Source organism: Sus scrofa, chromosome 1, assembly GCF_000003025.6.
Source record: "Sus scrofa isolate TJ Tabasco breed Duroc chromosome 1, Sscrofa11.1, whole genome shotgun sequence".
NCBI lineage: Eukaryota > Metazoa > Chordata > Mammalia > Artiodactyla > Suidae > Sus > Sus scrofa.
In genome coordinates, this window is record NC_010443.5 from 165,640,634 (window position 1) to 165,662,719 (window position 22,086).

At 37.8% G+C, this 22,086-nt stretch overlaps 1 protein-coding gene across 12 annotated transcripts in view; it reads left to right on the forward strand.

Annotated features, from left to right (window-relative positions):
- The window catches only part of MAP2K5 (mitogen-activated protein kinase kinase 5), a 275,190-nt gene that overhangs the window by 182,371 nt on the left and 70,733 nt on the right, over positions 1-22,086 (forward strand). For 9 of the 12 annotated variants that reach the window (XM_021100474.1, XM_021100477.1, XM_021100463.1 and 6 more), the window contains one exon: positions 9,961-9,990. The exons of 2 other annotated variants lie outside the window; for them this stretch is intronic. In XM_021100474.1, the coding sequence (XP_020956133.1) occupies positions 9,961-9,990 (30 nt within the window). Of the gene's footprint in view, positions 1-9,960; positions 9,991-11,023; positions 16,945-22,086 lie in introns of those variants that run through there. One more of the 12 variants, XM_021100484.1, reaches the window with a different exon arrangement.

Below are 22,086 nucleotides of genomic sequence, written 5' to 3' on the forward strand. Positions count from 1 at the left end.
TCCCAGCTAAGCATTTTATTATTTTGATGGATTTCAGACTGATTCTAAAGTTTTTCCAACAGCACATGTCTAAATTGTGTATACACACAAACACACACAATTTGGACTAAAAAAAAAAAAATTTAATCAACAAAGTCTTGATATGAAGAATAAAGAAATAAAGAGAAGACAAAGCAGGCATTTGACAGCCCATGTTCAGCTGTTTTAAGAATTGTCAGTAAAGAATAGGCAAGCTGCTACTTTATGACTGGTAGGCTGAACTTTCTGAGGCGATCAAAAACCAAAAGCAAAAAGCCCATGGTTTTCTATTCAATATAGAGACTTTTCTAATGGACAGATCCCTGCACCCCTCCTACTCAACAGTGCAGTCATCCCTTTAGAGATAAAAATGCCCCATCCCTGGGGTGGGGGGCATTTAAGTAGTGACTAAATGCTTGTCTCAGGTTGTTTTGTTTTGTTTTGTTTTTTTAAGACATACTTGTAGAAGACATAGGTGTAAAAGTTAGATGAGATGCAGTCATTTATTCATTTAGTCACTTAGCAAATTTTTGTTGCATGGTGTGGTAGGCACTGTGCTAGTCACTGGGGACATTTTGGGAAAGTGACAAAATACCTGCTTTCATGGAACCTATATGATAAAAAAGATGCTTGACAACAGTAACTTTTTAGGCAGAAATAAACAGCATCATATGATGGGGGTAACTCACTGGTGCAGGGTTACTTCTGAGTGGAGGTCTGAAAGATAAGAAGGGCCCAATGTTCTAGTGACATCTGTTAACTCTAAAATTCTAAGTGTGGTAATTTGTGGAACCACTGCTGCTACCTTCAAAATATCCAGTGGTACAAACCACTACTCATAGAATTCTTTCAGAACTCAAATCCAGTGACCTGAAATTGGCTTTAAAAATCATCTCAAAGATCCTATAGACCATTTTATGTACTTTGGTTCTGAAATGAATAATAATTTTAACATTTTTTAGCATTTATGTAGAAAAATATTTTACATAGTCTATCTTGTATTTAGAGACTAGAGTGTTTTTTAACTAAAGAAAGACATTAAAACTTGTTGAATCAGATCTCTTCCCTTACCAACAAGCTCCAAAGCCAGGAAGGGACTATGCCCACAATACAGCATAAGGTAGGGCTGTGCAGAAGAGAACTGGCAGCTGGGTCTTTGGTAGTAAAGTGTAATTTGCTTTCCTCTGTTCCTTGCAGTTGATATCTTCTTGCTAAGTATCATTCTAGATCTTTATGTGTAGTAACACTTACCAAAGCCATTTGATATTTATGTGTACGTAACACTTACCAAAGCCATCTGATATTCATTATCTCATTTAAGCTTTTCCCACCATGATGAGAAATAACCAAAATATCGGTAATTTAAGGTATCTAACATTGTTCTACCAACTTTGATGTATAAGCATCAAAGTTCCCATTTTGCAAATAAGGAAACTGAGATCCAGAGAAATTAAAGGACTTTTCCAGAAGGGTTAGGTGACTAGACCAGGCAGCAGCAGTTAAGTGTCCTGACTCTGGAAGAAAGATGTGCTATAGAAAAGAAGTAGATCAGTAAATATAAGTGTAGCTTAGATTGAGCTCATTAGACTATACCCCAGCACTGGTGTTTTCTCAGGCACTCACAACTATATGACTCCAGGGAGTGGTTTAGAAATGGAGGACAGCTCCAAGCTAGGTTTCTAGGGTCTGTTATCAGAGTTAAAGGCACCCACTCTTAGAGGATATAGGTCAGCATTATACAAACATATTGAAAGTGTGTCATTTCTTAATTCTTCCTATGAAGATTAAAATGATTATTGAATTAAGCACATGGGATGATTTGGGGGGAAGTTTAATCTTTTCACTTCTTGCAACCCTTTAGTCTTTAGTAAGAAACTAGCCATCTAAATTCATCATAATGCTTACATAGGTGATGTGTGTGCAAGAGGGCCTTGCCTGTTAAAACTATCAATCCCTAATACTGAAGAGTTTGTATACTATATTCATTAAGGTATTATAGCTTTTTTGGTAGAAACAACCAAACCATGAACCAAGTTGATGAACCAAACTCTAGCAGACATCACATTGGGGGTTATCATAATCAACAAATGCTCATGGTCAGCCTACTGAAAAATACTATTTCCAGTGTCATGGAGCGCATATAAAAGTTTACAACTTAGAGTCTTCCTTAAACAAGTGAAATTTACCAGGCATTAGAGATACAGGAAGAGGTAGAATCCTAGGAATTGTTACCAGGTAAGTTGTGATACATAGTCCATTGAATGTATAGGCAGGGAGGGTATGGATTTTGTCCTCAAAATTGTTTTCTGGGACTAACCCCCAACAGAAAAGGAGGAACAATTTGAAACAAGTTATGAAAGGATAAGTAGCTTGGAGTCATCTGTTCACCTGTTACACCATCTCAGATTCCACATAGGAAAACCATGGTTAGTATTGCGTTTTGAGTTGTTCAAAAATGTGAAGAACATATATCTTTCTATTAGAAAAGTAAAATGTCTGCTTTCATCCATCTTGACTGAACTTTTATCTCTCTTTAATTTAGAGTCTCTCACTGAATTTCCTCTTAATGCACAGAATAACATCAAAAGAGACCTTTGCAGTTGTTTTTAAGTGACTTTTAGAGATTTGATTATATACACAGATATTTTAGTTAGCATTGCTTAGAGTTACTGATGGAAAAAATCAATTTGAAATAATTTAGAATATCTTCAAAGCCACAAAATGGATCTATTTAAATGGAGGGTTGAGGTAGGACTTTCCCTTTGTTTTTTTGTTTGTTTTTTTTAATCACTTAACTGCCTTATATTTACCATAGCCTAGTTGAACTTATGTTTACATTTTACCCATAGTATTCAACCAAAACATTATTCAGGCTGCATTTTTAGTCTAAAGCAATATAGACAGATTGATATATACACACACATATACAAGCCTACACACACACATATATACATATATGCATACATATAATATGCATAAAACACAAACTTTTTTAAGGAAAAAATGATGCAAGTAAAAAAGCATTATTGAGGAAGGAAAATTATGTTTCAGGACAGCAGGGTTAGAAAGACCAAGCAGCGTTTAAAGATTCAAAACAATAGCATTTAGCATGAAATCTACTTTTTATCATCCTTACCCAGCCATCAGAATGAAGAAAGACAGTGTCCAGCTGTAGCAGTAGTTTGGTAGCAGGAGAATTAGAAGTAAAGGTACTAGTGCCTGAGGGGTGGGTCATGAATTAATAATTGCTATGTGGCGGATGAGCCCCGTCAGAAGAGCTGAAAATGAGGAAGTTGCCTTGCAGAGCGCTATCAATCACTCAGTGACCATAACTTCCAGTAATTAGTGTATTTTATGGGCCTTTGCTTCAGTGGCTCGAAAGCACATATGCTCCAGTCACAGCTAAACTTTGCCAGAGTAATATTCCAGGATGATTTATCCTCCTGCTGCACTGGGATATAACCCTATATTAGGTGAAGATTGTGAACTAAGCTGCAATAAAGTGTAAGTTTAGGTACAGTTTGCCCAGGTTGAGACCTCAATGTATCATGCTTTTCAGCATTCATGGTTAGACTACAGCAAGCAATCATTTTTAACAGTAAAACAAATAAAGCAATTAAAGGAACAGCATTAAGATATTGTACTTGTGAATTACTGTTGCCCCGGCCCCATTTAAGTGTCCACTGTAATAAACCCATTTCTAATTTAAAAAGAAAAAACCCACTGTATTAGAAACATTTATTTGTAATGCTGTCTTTTTCTCCATTATTATTGGTAATCTGTGGGATAGAATGCAGGACCTACTGAATCATGGAGAAATGTTTGATTTATTTCTTTGTGCTATTGTGTTTGGGATCCTGACGTCAAAATAAATTTTCTTTTTCACCAGTGGACTCTAGTGAGGATGAATAGTTGTTTTAAAAACATTGGCACATGTTAAGAAGCACTCCTGATAGGAACCTCACAGTTAGGCTCTTTCTACACAAAGGAAACGTTATTTGTGAGCTCTCCAGGGCACTTGGCACTTTTTGTACAGGCGTCATGAGTTATTTGCCCTGGTTCACCCACTACTCTAGAAGTCTCTGGGGCTTTTGCAAACAGGGGCCTTTGCCATTGCCAAAACATCTGTAGAGTCCAGAGTTCCTAGTAATTTAACAAGCTTTGCCACCAACCTACAGTACGACCTTTGGCAAATTAATTAAGCTTCTGGTGCTTCCATTGGGCCATAATTCTGTTTGTATTAAAGAAATCCTTAGAGTTATAGGGAAATGTTATGTGAAAAGAAGTATGAATTGAATAGAGAAAACATATGCATGGTTCCGGTTCTCCTTTTTAGGGTGCAATGTTTCTACACCACTTTTAATGAGGGTTGTTCTTGAATTTCCTTAGACACCAGTGATAAGCTAATTTCAGTAAGCTTGGGTAGAAAGGTGTACACAGTTTGATGCTTTTGTTACATTTATTATTCCATCTTCAATTTGCAATGTATTATAATATTATACAAGTTAAAACAATAATAGTAAAACTAATTGTCTTTAATTAAAGGGAATTAGGTTTTGATTTTAATGTATGTAATGCAGTGAGAACTGATAACGTGGAGGGTCCCAAAGGTTATTAGGGCATATTTCTGTTGGGCCTGATGGTGTTAGTAATAACCCTCTTCCTCATAGTTCTAGACATGAACAAATATGTCACTTCATCAGTCTCTGTTACTCGCACTTATGCCCCTCCACAGGGGTTGCAGATTCCACAAGTTATCAGCTAATGGCGTTATACATTAAAAATTGAAGCTTTCCTCACTCCGAGGCCTTTCAAGGCTTTGTTCTTAAGCCCTAGACACTTCGGAGTGCAGCTGCAAACTATAGGCAGAAGATTAAATTAATTTGTAACTCTTTTTTTTTTTTTGGTACTGCATTACTAAATCCTCCACATTTAATTGAAACCCTACTTCAAGATGCTTTGTGTTTCTGTGTTCTTTGTTGTCAATTTAACCTCTGAAGCACTTTAACACTGGTAAATTGCTGTTATATCCTTCGGATTGTTCTTAAACCATTCAGTGAGAGGACAGTGAAATTGATACATGGGAAGAAAAGTAAAATCTTTAGGGTAGATTTTGAGGTATTTAATATTTATTATGGTCCTTCACCAGCATAGCTTCACATGATTTAAACTCTCTCTCTAGGACTGTGTAAATTGGTCTTGGGATGAAATCTCACCTAGGGAATTTTATGTAATCCAGTAGTTAAGTCTGATTTTTTAAAGTTTCTCTGTGTCTGAATGTTCCAAAGCGGCTGCTGCATTTCTATAAAATGAAGGTTTAACTGCAGTTCACAATCTAAATGCAAAATCCTTAGATGGAAATTTAATTGTGCAAAATGTGCACAAGGTAATTAAGAACAAATTTTAGAACATTTCAGACTATAAAGTCCTCCTTCAGCTAGATCACTGGCTATATTGAAAATGCTTATTTTCAATTTGCAGTTATGCTGAGAAACATAGAATACGTCTAAATTAAGAATTTATAAAATCCAGTGCTCTGCAGTATAACTGTAAATTTAAAACTGCTCCCACATTGTTGATACTCTTGATACTCTTAAGTTGGAAACTTAATCACCAAAAACATATCCTGACTTCGCGTCCTACGTTTGCTTTCTGGCTGCAGTGCATGTTTTCTCTTTACCATTTATGACTTCATGACAATAATTATTCTGGTTACCAAAAGAGGCCATTTTTCTTGCTTTGTAAATAAATTAATTATCTTATACCCTAAATTTTTGTTAAAATACAAACATTTCTATCATGCATTTGTTATTCATTTGGCAATTGTTATAATCACAACCACACATACGAAATTATAAAATTTGGCATATTCAAATACTGCTAACTCAAGAGTATTTCATAGATTATGGTTGTACAAATCAAAGATTGATAAGACAATACAGAGGAACACTCCTAGTTTTACAGTGAAATGTTAAGGGTTCATTGCTATTTAAGTGTGTTACCAACTGGTAAATGTTTTCAGAACATTTTTTTTCTGCCTTTTGAATAGAAAATTTCCCACAATGAACAGTATTTAGCAGTTTGCTGAATCTTAAGTATTTGGAATTAAAATGTACTTTTTAATTTAACATTAAGTGGAATCCTCTCCCTCCCCCCATCTCTACGTCTGCTCCCCCCAAGTAAATAATGCTTTTCCAAATCTTTACAATGTGAGCTGCTCCCCTCCTGGGAATGAAAAGGATGTTAGAGTCCTTTGATGAATTACTGGTGCTTATGTGGGTCCACATTTTTCAATGTACTTTTTTTTAAAAAATTGGACTTAAGCTGCCTAAATTTAAATGCTTCTTTTTATAAAGATGATAAAGACAGCAAAGATTTCTATTGGCTTAGCCCTAATCTGTTTGCTTTGTTGTGATTCCTTTTTTTCTCTTCTTTAACTGTTAACCTATTTATAAATCTAAATCTACATACAAAGGTCATTGGTTGGCTGAACTTAAACCATTTTACTCAGTAAATTTAATTAAGAAAATACAGTGCAACTCATAAGCAAATGAGTTTTTTCCTAGTTTTAAACCAAACCACCCTCTTGAGTGCTGATTGCCTTGCCCGACCCCTGGTGATACAGAAACAGGCAAAATTAAAAAGGACATTAAAGCTTCATTAAATCTGAAACACATTTAGTACAGTGACATATCTGCAGGCCATTTCAGAGAAGATTACATACTCTCTTTTGTAAGTTTCCTAATTTGTAATACCTTGACAATAAAAACTGGGGAAATGCAAGTAGATTTATAGACCAGTAGGAGTAAAAGATACAGAATGGCACCAGGTTTGTCTGTCTGAAATATTCACTCGTAGTATATGTGCTCCCTTTTCCCCATAAGAGTTCAGTGTTTATTTTGACTTTTGACAGCCTCGGCCATGTCTACCAAGAGCCCTTTTCCTTTTTTACCTTCTCCTAATAAAACTTTATAAAAAGGTTCTAGGGCCTGGCTATGTATTTCCTTCTATTTTGCCATAAGACAAATAACGTGGAACAGAAACACGGCAGCTGCATTAAACCTAAGAGGACAGAGACATACATGGACAGCAACTCTCTCTCCCAGAGCCTTAAAATGACCGCTTTTGGTGCCAGCCTAATAGTACCACAGCCAGATTTCACTGGTGCAGAATTGGAATCCTTGGCCTGCCGCTGGAGCAGCCCAGTGTTGACTCACTGTGAGAGAGGAAATGATCATTACGCTGCTCCAGTCTAGGACAAAGAACCATTCTCTTTGTGCTCTGATTCAAAAGAGGTCAGATCTACGAAATGCCTTAGAAGCAGTCCTCCCAGGAATGAAGTTGACAAGTAAGACTGAGGTTCCACAGGATATCAGGAAAGCGTGCATACGTAAAGCCAGTCCCAAGAATGATGAGTTCACTAGTTGAAGCACTGCCACCTGTTTCCAAGCAGGCTGGTACCAAGAGGTTCCCAGCAGAATTTTCTCTCCCATCTCTTGCTTGAAGATCTTACAGAGTAAATGAATGACATCGTCAGCCTTATTACCTCTTAATAGTCATGAGAGGGAGCTGAGTAGATGAGTGCACATTTCCTAGTCGGCTGTAGCCTCTCCTTAGAACAGTTGATGGCTTGAGCATTTGAGGCTTTATGTTGAAGAGGAAAGAGTTCACATTTTTCACCTTATCCCACACTTTTTTTCAAAGCCTTCTATTTGTCATTGCTTAGTTCTTTAATCTGCAAGACCCAATGGCCAATGTTGGCACCAGCTAGCTAGTTTAGACCTTAATTGTATGTGTGGTGGGTAAGTTTCTTCGGGTAAGCCATGTGGACAGAATTCTTCCATAGGCCCCAAGAACATGTTCAACATGTACCAGAGTGAATGGTGTAGCACCTATAGAAGGACTAGAGATAGAAAAGGTTTTCTAATATTTATTAAGCTGTCAGCTTTTTCACCTGAGATGAGAGATCCTCCTCTTGCTACTTTTTAAGCTTCAAATGGAAAAATGTACAAAACTCATAATCCACAGATTAGTGTGATGTTAGGTGACAGCTTTTGATGAGTTGTCCCTGCCTGTCAGTTCAGTGCAGAATGGTGAAAAGGCCGAGTCCACCCATTACTGTCACAGTAGACCACAGTGATTCCCCCTGAGTCAGGGTACATGTTCTCATTGGCCAGAAACATACTGTATTTACAAAATGTATCAAATCAATGACCTGGATTGGGTGGGGGTGGAGTGGGGGCAGTAGTGAGCTTAGTCCCTCCGTGTCCTAATTAATAGCAATGTTATCACACAAAACCAAAAGGGAGTTTAACATCTGCACTCTCTTTCACTCTATACTTGAATGGATTAACACCACCCACCAAATGAAATAATGATCTTATAACTTTATATCTTGAGAATCGAGGGAGAACTCTGAGCATGCAAGAGATGAATACAAGATAAAAAAAACTGAGTATTCACACACACACACACACACACACACACACACACACATACACACACACCATCCAAATGAGTGTTGGCCCTTTCTAAGTAGTTACCTTACGTGGTCCTATGGTTTATTTGAATTACATTGCTGTTTCTCAAACTGGTTTTAGAATATTAAAAATTAACTTCAGTACCTTCATGCCTATGTGTAGTAAGGAACAAAATATTTATTCTTTGAAGTTGGCTTTGGGGTTTTGGTAATACCCATAGACCATGCAAATAACTTACATGATCAAAAGGCAGAGGGTTATAATTTTAAATTTAGGATAAGATACAATTCTAATAAAATGAAGTAGTTGTTCTTTTGTTACTTGAAATGATTTTAAACACAGGTCCAAAAGAAGAGTTCAGAAATGTTTGGGCAGTGTTAGTGTGTTTGAAGAAAGGCACAACTTCTCAAGATCTAGAAAAGCAATGTAATACTCTGGAGAGAACATTGGATTAAGTTGAAAGTCTTGGAGTTAGTCCCTAGGCTTCTACTGATTAACTGGAAATGTGGAAATGTCTTCAATGAGACTCTAGGGTTCTAATCTCTAAAATGGATTCATGTTTCCTTGGATCCATTCCAGTTTAGAAGTTCCCTGATGTAGCAGTTCTACTTTGAAAATAGTTACAAATATATAGAAAGGATTTCAGGCCGGAAGATGGGCCACATTATAAAGTTGCAAAATTTAGCCACTATTTTCTTTAAATAAATTATGCTGTGTTTGGTAAATTTGATTTTAATACTTTGTAACAATGCTATTCCTGGTTGAACATTTTGTTTTCACAGGTGAGAATTCAAAGACCAAAATTAAGTGAGTGGCGTAGAAACACATAGCAGTTTACCAATCAAGCAAAGCTGGGAACCTTAAGGATTCACTTTTCCAATTTCAGATGTAGACCTCTAGTTCCAACTTTGCAGTCTTGAAATGCCATTTTCCCACTAGTAGCAGCTCTTCTTAGATAAAAAAAGCTGACAGATGAAAATAATAGCAAAATTTTCTATTTCATACGCCCCATTGCCCATTTCCTACAAGTCTTCCTATAATACTTGTAACTGAAAATTCTACAGAGCTGTGGACTAGGAACAATTAAGTGTTCCCATTTTACAAGAGGAAAAGCCAGCAGTCTCCTATAGTTTTACATCTCTGTCTAAAAGAAATTGTTGTACACTTGTAAATATGAGTAATGCCCGTAGAGCTGAGAATATTCCTAAGAGAAACCACATAAGGGTAGTGTTTAGTCGTTAAAATTAGAACCTTTTATTGGGTATACAGCATTGTCTGATGTAAATGTCCATTCTAAATACAACTCTCAATGTAATGACAGCAATGATTCAGTTCGTGCATTTGGGGTTGTGAGCTTTTTATATTTGCTGGATGTAGTTCTGAAATTTAGTACTTGTCTGTCTTAAGGAGATCTGCCCTGCATGCAAATCTATAACTAGACAAATATTATTTCCTTTCCCAGCTTGCTCTTGGGAGGTTTCCATATCCTCAGGTAAGATTGTTCATTACTGCCGTTTGCCACTGTGACATTCATTCCTATGTATGAAGGTGCAGGGAGCAATTGTGAACATTTGAGCCACATACAAATAAATCTGTCCTGTTAAATTGAAAAGTGATATCTTAAAGGAGTCATTTAGAAGTCTCTATTGATTTTTGATTTTTTTAAACTCCAGATTTTTTTTCCTCTTTGTTAAATGTTGAAAGCCATCATCATGCTCTTCTTTTGTGTGACGCTGGTGATGTTTTTCTTCATCCCAGCTCAGTACCATGTGCTCACACTGAGGTTGGAAAAGAGGCATAGCCTTTTCTTGATACGTTATTCGAGATTTGGGATTCAATTAGTTATTTGAATTAAAGGATTGAGGTGAAGGGTGAAAATATCTAATATAGATCATTATTTTTGCCAAGCAAATGGATGGGCCCCCAATTTTATGTGGATATGATTTTGAACATATTCTTTTTAAAAAATATTCCCTTCCTATTTACATTTCTAAGAAAACAAACTGTCCATTACGTTACCATTACTGATGATAATCTCTAGTAATTTCTTTAAGGTTTTTATTATATAAAGGTGCTAGCACTTAAAATATAAAGCTATTTTGTGGTTTGAAAATGATTCCCCAGTGTGTGGGGAAAAATAAGTGAAACGTCTAAAGGGATGAAAAATGAATGGTTTGACTGTTTTCCTCTGGTTGATGCTCACTGTTTTTCTGGCATCTTGGTCTGTACAGGCCAAAGTGCCTGGAGGCATGTCTGATTTAAAGGTGGTGTTGGTCTCTGCTCTTTAAGCATCTATTAACTTGCTATTATTATGCAAATAAGTGTTGTATTACACATACTAATTTATGCATGGTTAGATTATGCAGATGCATCACAAACATGGTTATTGAATAATAGAATGGGGCTCATTCTCTCCACCATCCTTATAAGCAGTTTTAAGCAAATTCTCCTGGTACCCATGTGGACGTTTAAAGACTCTCCACACGCTGAAATGTCATCTCCTTTGTATCCTTTTTCTTTTACAGTTGAAGCCATCAGATAAGTGGAAGAGAAATCATCCAAGTTGTTAGGTTCAGGAGTGTCAGTCTCACTTTTCAAATTTGTAGGCTTCTTTGTTTAAACATAATCTTTTCCTTAAAGAGAAAACCCGAAATGTAATCTCTTGGCATGCGTGCTCACACTCAGTGAGATTTTAGTGTATGCAGCTTTGCTGTTTAGCTCTAGGTAGCCCATCAAATTAAAATCACATTTTTCAGGATTTATAGCTCATTAGAATATTTATCTTGGTAAGCCTCTTATTCTGTCAGTAATTTTTAAACAAGTCACTGTTTGACCAATTTTTGCAATCCCCTAACATTTCGTAAATGAAGAGGCTCTGTACAACGTATCTCTCAAACAAGCCTAAGGAAAAAACTTGTAAGCCATCTTAACAAATGCCAAAGATTGAGAATGTAGCTGTATTCTTGAGATTAATAGAGTGTCATTGAGATCTGGTAAGTGATAAGTGTAAGAAAAAGATTGCCATTGCATTTGATAAATGAAGCTTTTGAAGGCTTTGGTCAAATTTGGGAAGAGGCTGTGTACCTGTGCAGAATTTTTTTCTAGACTGTTAAGTATTCATTTACTTGACCAGTCAAGTGCAAGTGGGAAAATTCTAGCTTGCTGACCTCCCTTGTTAGCAATCACCATTATGCCAGAGTGAAGGAAAAATTTTGTATTCCTCGAATTGTGACAGAATATTATCTCCAAATTGGGACTTTTATTTCAAATAATAGAAACAGCTTTGATGCCATCAGGTCTGTTTCCCAGGTCTTTCAACAGAAGTTTGTGCACTTCATTGCTAGAATCAGTAATGACTTTTGATGGAGTTGGCATTTATGTTACAGACTTTGTACTATAGCCTGAAGATTGGGAAAGGATACTTTATAAGTTCATTTTGTACCCTCCCTTTTGCCCTCAAATAAAGCACATGAAGAAAATCGTTTGTTTTTATAGTATTGCAGAGACTGGATTATGAAATAATACCCTTTCTTTGGCCCATATTTTCTCATTTGAACTCCTAACCACTCTATGAGATTAACTGAGCAAACAGAATGGCTGATTTGTTCACTGTTGTACTGTAGATGGTTTGATGCTATGTAATCCCAAATGGAGTAGACAGGAGTGAATCACAGACTCAAGATTGGAAAGAGATCTCAGACATCACTGAATCAAACTTCTCTACAGTATCTGTGCAAAGCAAACAGTTAAACACCTGCAGTGATAGGAAACTCACTAGTTTACAAAGCAGCCATAGAGTCAGAGCTTTACTTATCAGGCTGAAGACTGCCTCATCTTAATTTTTACCCACTGGTCTGGTCCTTAAATACATGAAATATTTTCATATATCCTTAAGATCTCATAGTGTGCATCCTTTTTGTACGCACAGCTGGGGACAGTGCCAGGGTGTCACTACTCTGAACTTGGAGTCAAATCAGAGCACCAGATCTCAGCTGTCTTCGCTAGTGACAAGCTGTGAAGTCTGGCCTGTTCAAAAGAACTCTAGACCAGGAACCAGAAGATTAGGATTAGAACCCAGGTCTACCACAAACTTCAGTCACTGCAGGCCTTAATTCATGTTTTCTAACTCTTTGAAGCCTGTTTCCTCATCTCTAAAATGAGCATCCTGATACCTGCCTTTCCTATCTGATTAGAAGTATGCAGATCAAATGAGATTATGGATATAAAACCACTAGGAAAATCACAAAGGGCCACCCTTCTGGCCCTGATGCTGGGCTGTAGCACAAAACAGATTTGTAATCGTCAGCTAAAGGTTGCAAAAAGGATGTGCTCAGACTCCTGCCAGCTGCAACTTGAGCCGAGTGTGAAATAAGCAGAGAGGAAAGAGATGAGGATAGGCCAGCCTCCAGACTTGTCCTTCCCTCAGCCCAGCATCAGTGCTACTGACAGCGTCGTTAGCAGCATCTCTTCCTGCCTGTGACACAGTGTGTATCTGGTGGGGATGCAGATGAGGGAGAGGTGTTGGGAAGATATCAGGAAGAGTCAGTAGCCTGGGACAAACATAAAGGTTAAGGGACTGGATTTTTTTTGGTTGAGATAATCATTCTCCATGAATTTCATTGTTTGGGGGGGTTGGGATTTTGTTATTGGAAAGTGCTTTTTTATCTTTCTTTAGACCTTAAAGTTGCATAGCCTCATTGGCATGCAGTTTAGGGCTCTATGGGGGGAAAAAAAGGTTAGGTAGGAGCCATTATAAATACAGTCTTATTACTACAGCTTATAATAGGAAGAACAATAATGTCTTGGATTCATCTAGCGCCTTTCTGACATCAAGCTCCAGAGCACTTCCTGTTAGCTGACTCAGACTGTACCTCCCACCTGCAGGGACTGTTATTTCTAGCTTCCAGGTGAGCAGAGTGAACCTCAGAGAGATGAGGCACCTTGCCTCGGGGATGAATGGGTACACTAAGGCTAGGACTTGCAGGCAGGTAAACCCAATGACTGGCGCTGTGAACTCTGCATTTGGTTGGCTGCTTGCACCACTGGCCTTCTTCCCTCCCAGCCCCACCAAGCCCTTCTCCCTGCTCGGCTCACTTTCTCTGTCCTGGGGAGGCCTCCTGTGTAGATGAGAAATACTGAACATAGGAGGTTGTGCCATGGTAGACAATGACAAGACTATTCCCTAGAGCCCCTTTGCTTTTCTTACCATGTGTTTAGCAGAGTGACAGGGGATCTAGAGGGCACCAGAACTCTCACTGACCCCAGTAGTTCCGGATGCCTGTGAATCATATTCTGCCATAGCATGATGAAAAATTGTGTCTTTAAACATCTAGCAAACAGATAGTATCTCAATTTCTTGAACAATTTAGCTTTAATAGTAATCAGGAAAGATGTGCAGGTCCAAACAAGGATTTGAGCTGTGAATAGTTAATCATGTAAATCCAAATTCAGTTGACTTAAAAAACATGATGGCGGGCAATGGTTTGTTTAATGACACCGTAATTTAGGAGAAATGAAAACGATTGCTTGCTAAAAATTGTCATCCTTCAAACTTTATAACAGTGCCCTGCATTAGGGTGATAGTAAATCCATTAAGGAGACTTCTCAGGGGATGTGCCAACTCTGGCTTTGGAAATTTGATAAGCAAGATGCCACAGGAAATTGAAAATAATATAGAGACAAATGTATTTAAGGTACTTTTGCATGTATAAAAATGTTCTTCTTCTTTTGGCTACATTTCCCAATCTTGGTTAATAAATTACATCAAAATGACCTGAAGTTAAAAAAAAAGGAAAAAAATCTGAGCAAATAGTGCCCCTGGTATTGTAAAGCTTTGAATGTTTTCACACCCCATTAATTTATTACTTCTCTTTCTTCATCTTTAAATTTCATTTTTTTTTTCAAAAATTCCGACTCCCCGCTGCTGCAGTGATTTTCATCTTGTTGTTAATTTTCCCTGCTCCATATGGAGCTCCAGACATTTCACCTGGAGGCTGTACTAGATTTTGCTGTAGTGATCGTACTTCCGGAGGCCAAAACTGTCATTTAGGGTTCCTGGTGCATCTGTCTGCGCCAGGCTTTTCACTGGCATGGGAGAGTGTGAATAACAAATTGGATGCACCTGAGATTCAGATGATTAGTGTGTTTTGTGAGTCTCCACGACTTGTAAGCAGATAGCTCTGGGCGGGGGGGAGGGCTAAACAGCGACTGTGGGTGAATCTGTACTCACACCTTACATTTGGGGCTTTGCAAGGGAAGTGCAAACATCCTAGGCAGTCTGAGTGCAGAGAGAGTAACAAATATTTCATCCTGCCTTGTCATTGATTAGAAAAGAGCCTTTAATTTCATTTCACCCCATGTTGTGATTAATTTGCATTCTTTGTCAGAAGTTAATGGAGTTTTTTATGGTTCACTCTGAAATCCTTGAAGACATCAGACTTGATCTGATGTTTATACAACCGCCAGCGGAATTTTTTCGTTTGATTGATGGCAAGCTTGATGTTATTCCAAACGGCTTTTTAAGCTGTTTTTAAGAATTATTTGAATAAAATGCAAGCAAGATATTGTTGTAACGATCAAGATTATCTGTTAAAAATCTGTTTCAAATAAAGAAGATGATAAGTAGTAAAAAGGATCAAAAACATGAGATATAGTGAATAGTGATGTTATTTGTTAAAATACTTAAGAATGGCATTCAAATAAATTATTGTGATATAGGGAGATCAGCTTTATAGAAAAAACATACCATCATCTGGCCAAATAAAATAATTAAGGCTAAGGTAGAAGGAAAGTCTGGATCTTTGGAATTAAAAATCTTTACTACCAATTGGCAATTCTCATTTATTCTGCCACCTTGGGCCACCAATGTACGAAATAGAGATCTCGTGTTCTTAACTCAAGGAGACAAGGTCTGTCAGGCCTGTTAGCTGAACAAAATGATGACATATTACTTGTCTCAATAAAGAGGCATTCTGAAATCCCAGCACAAGTTAAACATAAGTGGATAATAGAGGATTTTAAGTGAAAGACACATATTCTGAATAGTATAATGACTGGCCTTTGTCACAAGATAGTACATAAATGAAAATATCCTGTTGTAAAAAGCAAAATACCCCACTTGTTCACGGGTAAGAAAAATGTGTGTTCACCCCCTGTACACTGTATATCAAAGTATGAAGGAAGCTGTAGGTGGCATTTGCACAGAACCCCCTGCTACTAACCAAGGAAATATGTTTTGCAAATGCTTTTTGATTACTAATACCATTTGTTTGATTTGAGGGCTTTGCCTTGCTTCAGCAGATTCTTGCTTTGCTGTGATTGCTGCTAGTGAGACTACTCATAGGTCAAAAAGCTACTTATTTGAGCACTTTCATTTAAAACAGATTAATTTATTTGCTGTATCTGAAAGTTTGCTAAATAATTGGGTGGTTTTAATTGAAGTTACTGCTTTCTGATCCTTGTATTAACAAGATCTAAGGTCCTTTTTATTATATGTGATCCATATTATTGACCACAATTGCCCTTTTTTCATTTAAATGTAAGCAGCTTGTCAAGTAGAAAATATTTTGTTTAACATGGCTTGGATATATGTGTGTGTGTGTGTTTCTATTGACAGACTATCTTTTAAACATACATTTATTTTGTAGTAATAAATCATGCTCTGGATAGAGTATTCATCTCAGAATAGAATAGAAAATACATGTTCTTCAGACTATTTTAGGAATTCCTGCTATAGCACAACAGGATCAGCATCTTGAGAGCCCCGTGATGCAGGTTCGATCCCCAGCCCAGCGAAGTGGGTTAAGATCCGGCATTGCCATAGCTTCAGCTTAAGTCACAACTGTGGCTTGGATCTGATCTCTGGCCCGGGAACTCCATATGCTGCATGGAGGCCAAAAAAGAAAAAACAAACAAAAACTACTTTAAAATATTAAACATTTTTCAAAAGTTAATGTTGCAGTACTAGAGTTTTTACACCTATTTTTATTCATGTTTTAAAATCCTTTGAATATATTGTTACTGATCTTAATTTTGATAATTTAATATTATATTCAATGTTAAAGTCACATTATAGCTATCACTATGTATTTACATATTAATGTACTCATTTTGCCTAGACCAAGCTAGAATTGCAAAATAAAACCTAAAAAGTTTGCCTTCTTTGAAAAGAGGTGTTTAGAATCTGTCCTTTATTGCAGGACCTTTTTGAAATTTGAACACCAAAAATTTTAGTAGAGTTTAAGTATCTGGGTTTTTTTGTGTGAGGTCTCTGGTCAAAGAAAAAACCAGCAGTGTCTAATTACCCTAGCTTCAAGTTCTAACCTTTAATTGACCAGAGTCCAAAAGAGTGATGTGTGTGCACTTGTTGTTTTTTTAAAAAAAAAAAAAAACAGATTTCTAGCCATGTTTTGATTCATTCTTTTTTTTTTCCCCTCACTGTTTAGGATATAGACACTTAAAATATACTGATACCTCAAGCCATAAAATCAGATTTTATGTTCCATAAAATGCAGAGGTGAAATTTAAGTGACATGAAGTTGTTTGCTGATACACATTTGCTTCTTCCCAGGAATTTTTTTTTAATTGCCTATGTCAAATTCTTCGCCCAATATCTATCTCATACTAATCAAGAGATTTTATAATTTTATTCGCTTAGCCTATGCCAAAGACAGAAGGAGGTATCCTAGTATATCTTTAAAGTAGAGCAGAAATGGAAGAGAAGTCATCCTCAAAGTGAGAGTAGCTTAATTCCATTAAAGATAAATTACTTGTTAATACTTCAATTGAGATATATGTAGTTAGCTAGCAAGGTTAGTGATTCCTGTCTTTTTTTTTTAAAGCACTAACCCAATGTTGGTTTGATTTTATGCACCTTCTAAACTATTTTATGACATATATCTCAGTCTAATTCAACATGTATTTGTCATTGAGCATCTACTGTCCTGGTACTCTGCAAAACACAGGGAATACAGAAATGAAACAGATGTGGTCCCTGCTCTTAAAGAGTCTAATGCAGTGGGAAGAAAAGCACAAACAAATGGCAGCTGATATAAAAGGAACCCTACAAGACATGGTATGCTCTAGTCTCAAAAGTTAAAGGTCAGCTCATTTTAGGAAGCCATGGTTTCACAGAATAAATGATGCTTGAGCTGAGGCTCTCTGCCTAGCAGGATGGAAAAGAACTTTCCAGGCATTCTAGTCAAAAAAATAATCATCTGCTAAAAGATAAAGGTCTAAAGCAGCATGTTGTATTTGGTGTCCTTGTAGTAGGTGAACTTTAACTCAATAGGTTACTGCTGCTACTATTATTTTCTTCTTTTTTTAATGGTGACACCTACAGCATATGGAAGTTCCCAGGTCAGGGACTGAATCCAAGCCACAGTTGTGACCTGTGTCAGATCCTTTAACCCACTGTGCTGGGCCAAGGATTGAACCCACACCTCTGCAGCAACTTGAACCACTACAGGCAAATTCTTAACCAACCTGTTGTGCCAGAGCAGGAACTCCACTACTGTTATTTTTAGAGCCCTAACAGTTTGGGAATTTCCTTAGATGACTTTTAAAGCAACTCTGGGAGAGAAATAAGAAAGGGGAGGGAGGAACGATAGAGGAAAGAGGTGCTATATCAGGACAGAGATGGCACGTGTAGCAGAGACCAGATGATGGAATTGGCCTTGAGAATTTCATGAACTCCTCTGAGATGACTGAGAGCCAGTCTGAGGTTGAAAATCATAATTTTAAGATTTCTGCCCCTAAGTTCATTTGGCACATGCCTCTGAGGGGTTCCCTGCCACACTTTATGAATTTGACTTGGCACATCATAGGACATTTTCTAGACTGCTGGGACTTTGGGGGTTGTCCTGATCAAATGAGCTAATACCTAAGAGAGCACTTTGAAAAATATAAGGTGGTAAACAAGAGCTAGGTAATATTAGTATTATTTATATTTCCTGAAAGTACTGTAGGGATTTATCTGTGTAACTCTGAAAATATATGAACATGTCTCACACCAGGTAGGACTAAAATGAATTACTTTTCTGATCCCATAAGAGCCTTCCTTTACAGTCTTTCTTTTTTGAGTTATAATTTGTCATTCACACTCACGATCATTAATATATAGAATTAGATGCAGAATCTGGTCGTTTTTAATTCAGTAATTGAGGACCATGATTCTTTTACTTTTTTTTTTCTTTTTTTTGCTTTTTAGTCTTTTACAATAATCGCTTTAACCCAGAAATAGAAGTTTGAAGTAATGAATTTGGTGCCTAGTCTAGCTTTTGGGAGCAACTTCACTATTTTTTTCCCTCTTAGACTTTGCGATCTGGAAGGCCTTCCATTTTCCCCCCTTTGGTTTCATGGAATCATAGAATTTCAGGATGTAAGGAGATCTTACAATGGTATGATCCAATTCCTTTTATTTTATAGAGGAGGAAATGGGGGTCCCTGGGCATTAGATGACTCTCCAGTGATTACCAGATATTTGGCAACAGGATCAAACTGTTTCCTACTCTAGAAGGATGGGGTTGGGGGAGAAAGTGATATAAGGCATCCAGAGCCTTTGACCCCAAATGGCTATCCTTGTTTTACACACCCATCCACTCAAGTACTGCCTCCAACTGGTGTGTCTGCAGAGATGGAAATTACTGTCCCAGGATGCTCTATACCTGTCAGGTAATTGCTGATGGATATGGATCCCTGGGGCGGGGGGGAAGTGGTCCTCGACAGCAGTAGTAGCAGCAGCAACAGACAAAGACATCAACTTTTATTGTACTCCAGTGTTCTGCTTATCACCATTCAGAATAGAAAACTTGGGTAGATTTGGGGCTAGGGGCTCATTGGCATCCAAGTTAAAAAGGGGGCAGACCTGGCCAAGCTTTGTTTGAGTACAGATTAGTTTTTAGACGTCTGACAGTTCTGGAGTAATGCCTGGGGGGTTTGGGAATTCTTCCTCAACTAAAATGTTAATGATGCTAAGAACCCAACCCTCTTTAGTGCCAATAAAACAGACAAGCTAAGTTCATTGAAAAATCAATGAGTTGCCTAAAAGGAGCAAAGAGCTGATTCAATTTAAGACTGTAGAGTGCCCAGGACACACCAGGTGAAAGGAGGGTCCCAGGGACTGCTAGGAGCTAAGAAAGGAGGCAGTTGTCTGTTTATACATAGAGCCAAGGTGTCATCCCTAAGGAATTTTGGGAAACCGAGGTAACCAATTAGAACCAAGTGTGGAGTCTGCTGTACACTGTCAAGGTCTATATATAGGTGGTGACCACCATCAGGCGAAGGAAAGGAAAGCTGGGGATTAGAACGGTCTTATGAGGAAAGACCAAAGAGGGTAATGGAGCTTGTCTTGTTTTCTATTCAGAAACATGTTTCAGAGAGCACCATTCTGGGTGTGAGGAGACCTTGACTAGTTAAGTAAAATACAGTAAACAAAAGAATGTTCCTGGCTCCCAGCCTTCCTCTAGCCCCTGCTCTTTGGACAGCCCTCTGCCTATTTCATAGCCAGGTAACTGGAAATGCTCAGTGACTCAGGGCAGGAGCATCCGGGGGCAGTAAGTGACAAGTCCAATAAGTGACAAATTAAATCAGGGTCAGTATATGGTTTCTGCCCGGCCACACACTCAGAGCTAACCTTGGTTCTGGTCCTGGCTGTTCCTATTAGTTGTTTGGCCGTATTTCTTTTCAGACCTCAGTTTCCTCATCTGGAAAATGATGGAGGTGGCCTAGGTCAGTACAGAGTCGTGAAAAGACAGGACATAGGGTAGGTGGGCATCCACTCCCTGACACATACACACATGCATATACACACAAGCACATTATCTGTTTAAATGTGTCTGGGTAATATCTTGTGTGAACTAAAAGTTATTTAGTAAACAGAGTCTGAAAAATGCTGTACTAGATACTTCTGTGGTATCCTTTCATCTTATTTCCTCTTTTCCACACCTTCAGCCACCTTTCTCATCATCTCCCCAAGTCCTCTCTCAGAGTTTACCGAAACCTTGTTTTATCTATATCAAAATATGAGATGTGAATCAAAACTCTGAAACAAAAATCAAACTTTGTCCAGTTCATTCTAGATCTGTGATTTGTTTAAATCTATTTTGAATTTCCGCTCAAGCCGGTAAGACACATGTTAATTAACATGGTAATGTGTGACTGTATTTCAGTTTTTTTCCTTCCAAATCACATACAAACCTTATATTTAGATGCCATGGCAGCTTATCTCAAAATCTCAGAAGTCCAATGCTGTCAGATATATCGTGGTTTGAAAAGAAGAAAAAAAAAAAAGGCGGTGTGTATAGAGCCTTAGCTCACAAAGAAAACCTGCCTTGCAGTGCCTAAAAATATGACTTGAGGGTATGTGTGTAGGGGGGTGCTGTCTTAGAAACTTACAGCACCCTGAATCCAGTGAATTATATTTTTTTTTCCCACTGTACAGCAAGGGGGTCAGGTTATCCTTACATGTATACAGTGAATTATATTTTATCCCAGTATTTATTGGCATTTAGAAGTGAGTGCAAGCCTTGTGCTTAAGTCTCAGCTCTACCACTGAATTTCAGGGAACTGAATAGGTCACTTTGTTTTTGTGGACCAGCAATTATATCTTATCCATTGTCTGGGTCCTAGAGTCTAGTACAGTGCCTGGCATAGAGTTAAGTACTTCATAAATATATATGAATTGATGAATTGATAACTTAACCTAATTTTACTTTTTAATGTGTTAGCATAGCACTTTTTGGAGTCAGAAAAACTAAGAGTCAATACACATCCTTAGCCTTTAAATTAATAATTTCATCCCCTTTTCTTCCATGTCCATACTTACACTCTTCCCTGTCGGCATTAACACCTGAAGAATAGAAGCTTCCAAGGAGATATGATAGTTATCTTCAGATGTTGGAGGATTCTCTGTAAGAAAGGACGTGGATTTGTTCTGTTAGGAGGGAAGAACTGGAACAGGAGGTAGAATGGTGAGAAGGCTCTATATCACTGTATTCAGACCTTGCCCAGTTAGCAGGGGTATAATGAAGGAGCGGTTCAAGGGTCAAGGTGGCATGGAAAACTAGGTCAAATTAAAAAACCTTTCAGATCCTTTCAGACACCAAGAGTCTATGAGTCTACTTCTGTGTTGGGCAGGCCTTTCCTCAACCAAACAAATAAAAGGCTGTCCATTACAGGGGAGAGACAATAGTTAGAAAACTTCATCAGACTTGTCTATATTCTGTAATTGGTTTAATCATCCACTCATTTTGACCCTCAAATACTTTGTCATTCTTTTTCAGCCCGAGGCTTATATACCTCTGTCTTTCTCTTCATTGAGCCAACTATATGATGTGACTATCAAAAATATGAATACAGGGAGTTCCCATTGTGGCACAGTGGAAATGAATCTGACTAGTGACCATGAGGTTGCACATTCGATCCCTGCCCTCACTCAGTGGGTTAGGGATCCAGAGTTGTAGTGAGCTGTGGTGTAGGTCGCAGACACAGCTCAGATCCTGCGTTGCTGTGGCTGTGACACAGACTGGCAGCTGTAGCTCCAATTCAGCCCCTAGCCTGGGAACTTTCATGTGCTGCGAGTGCAGCCCTA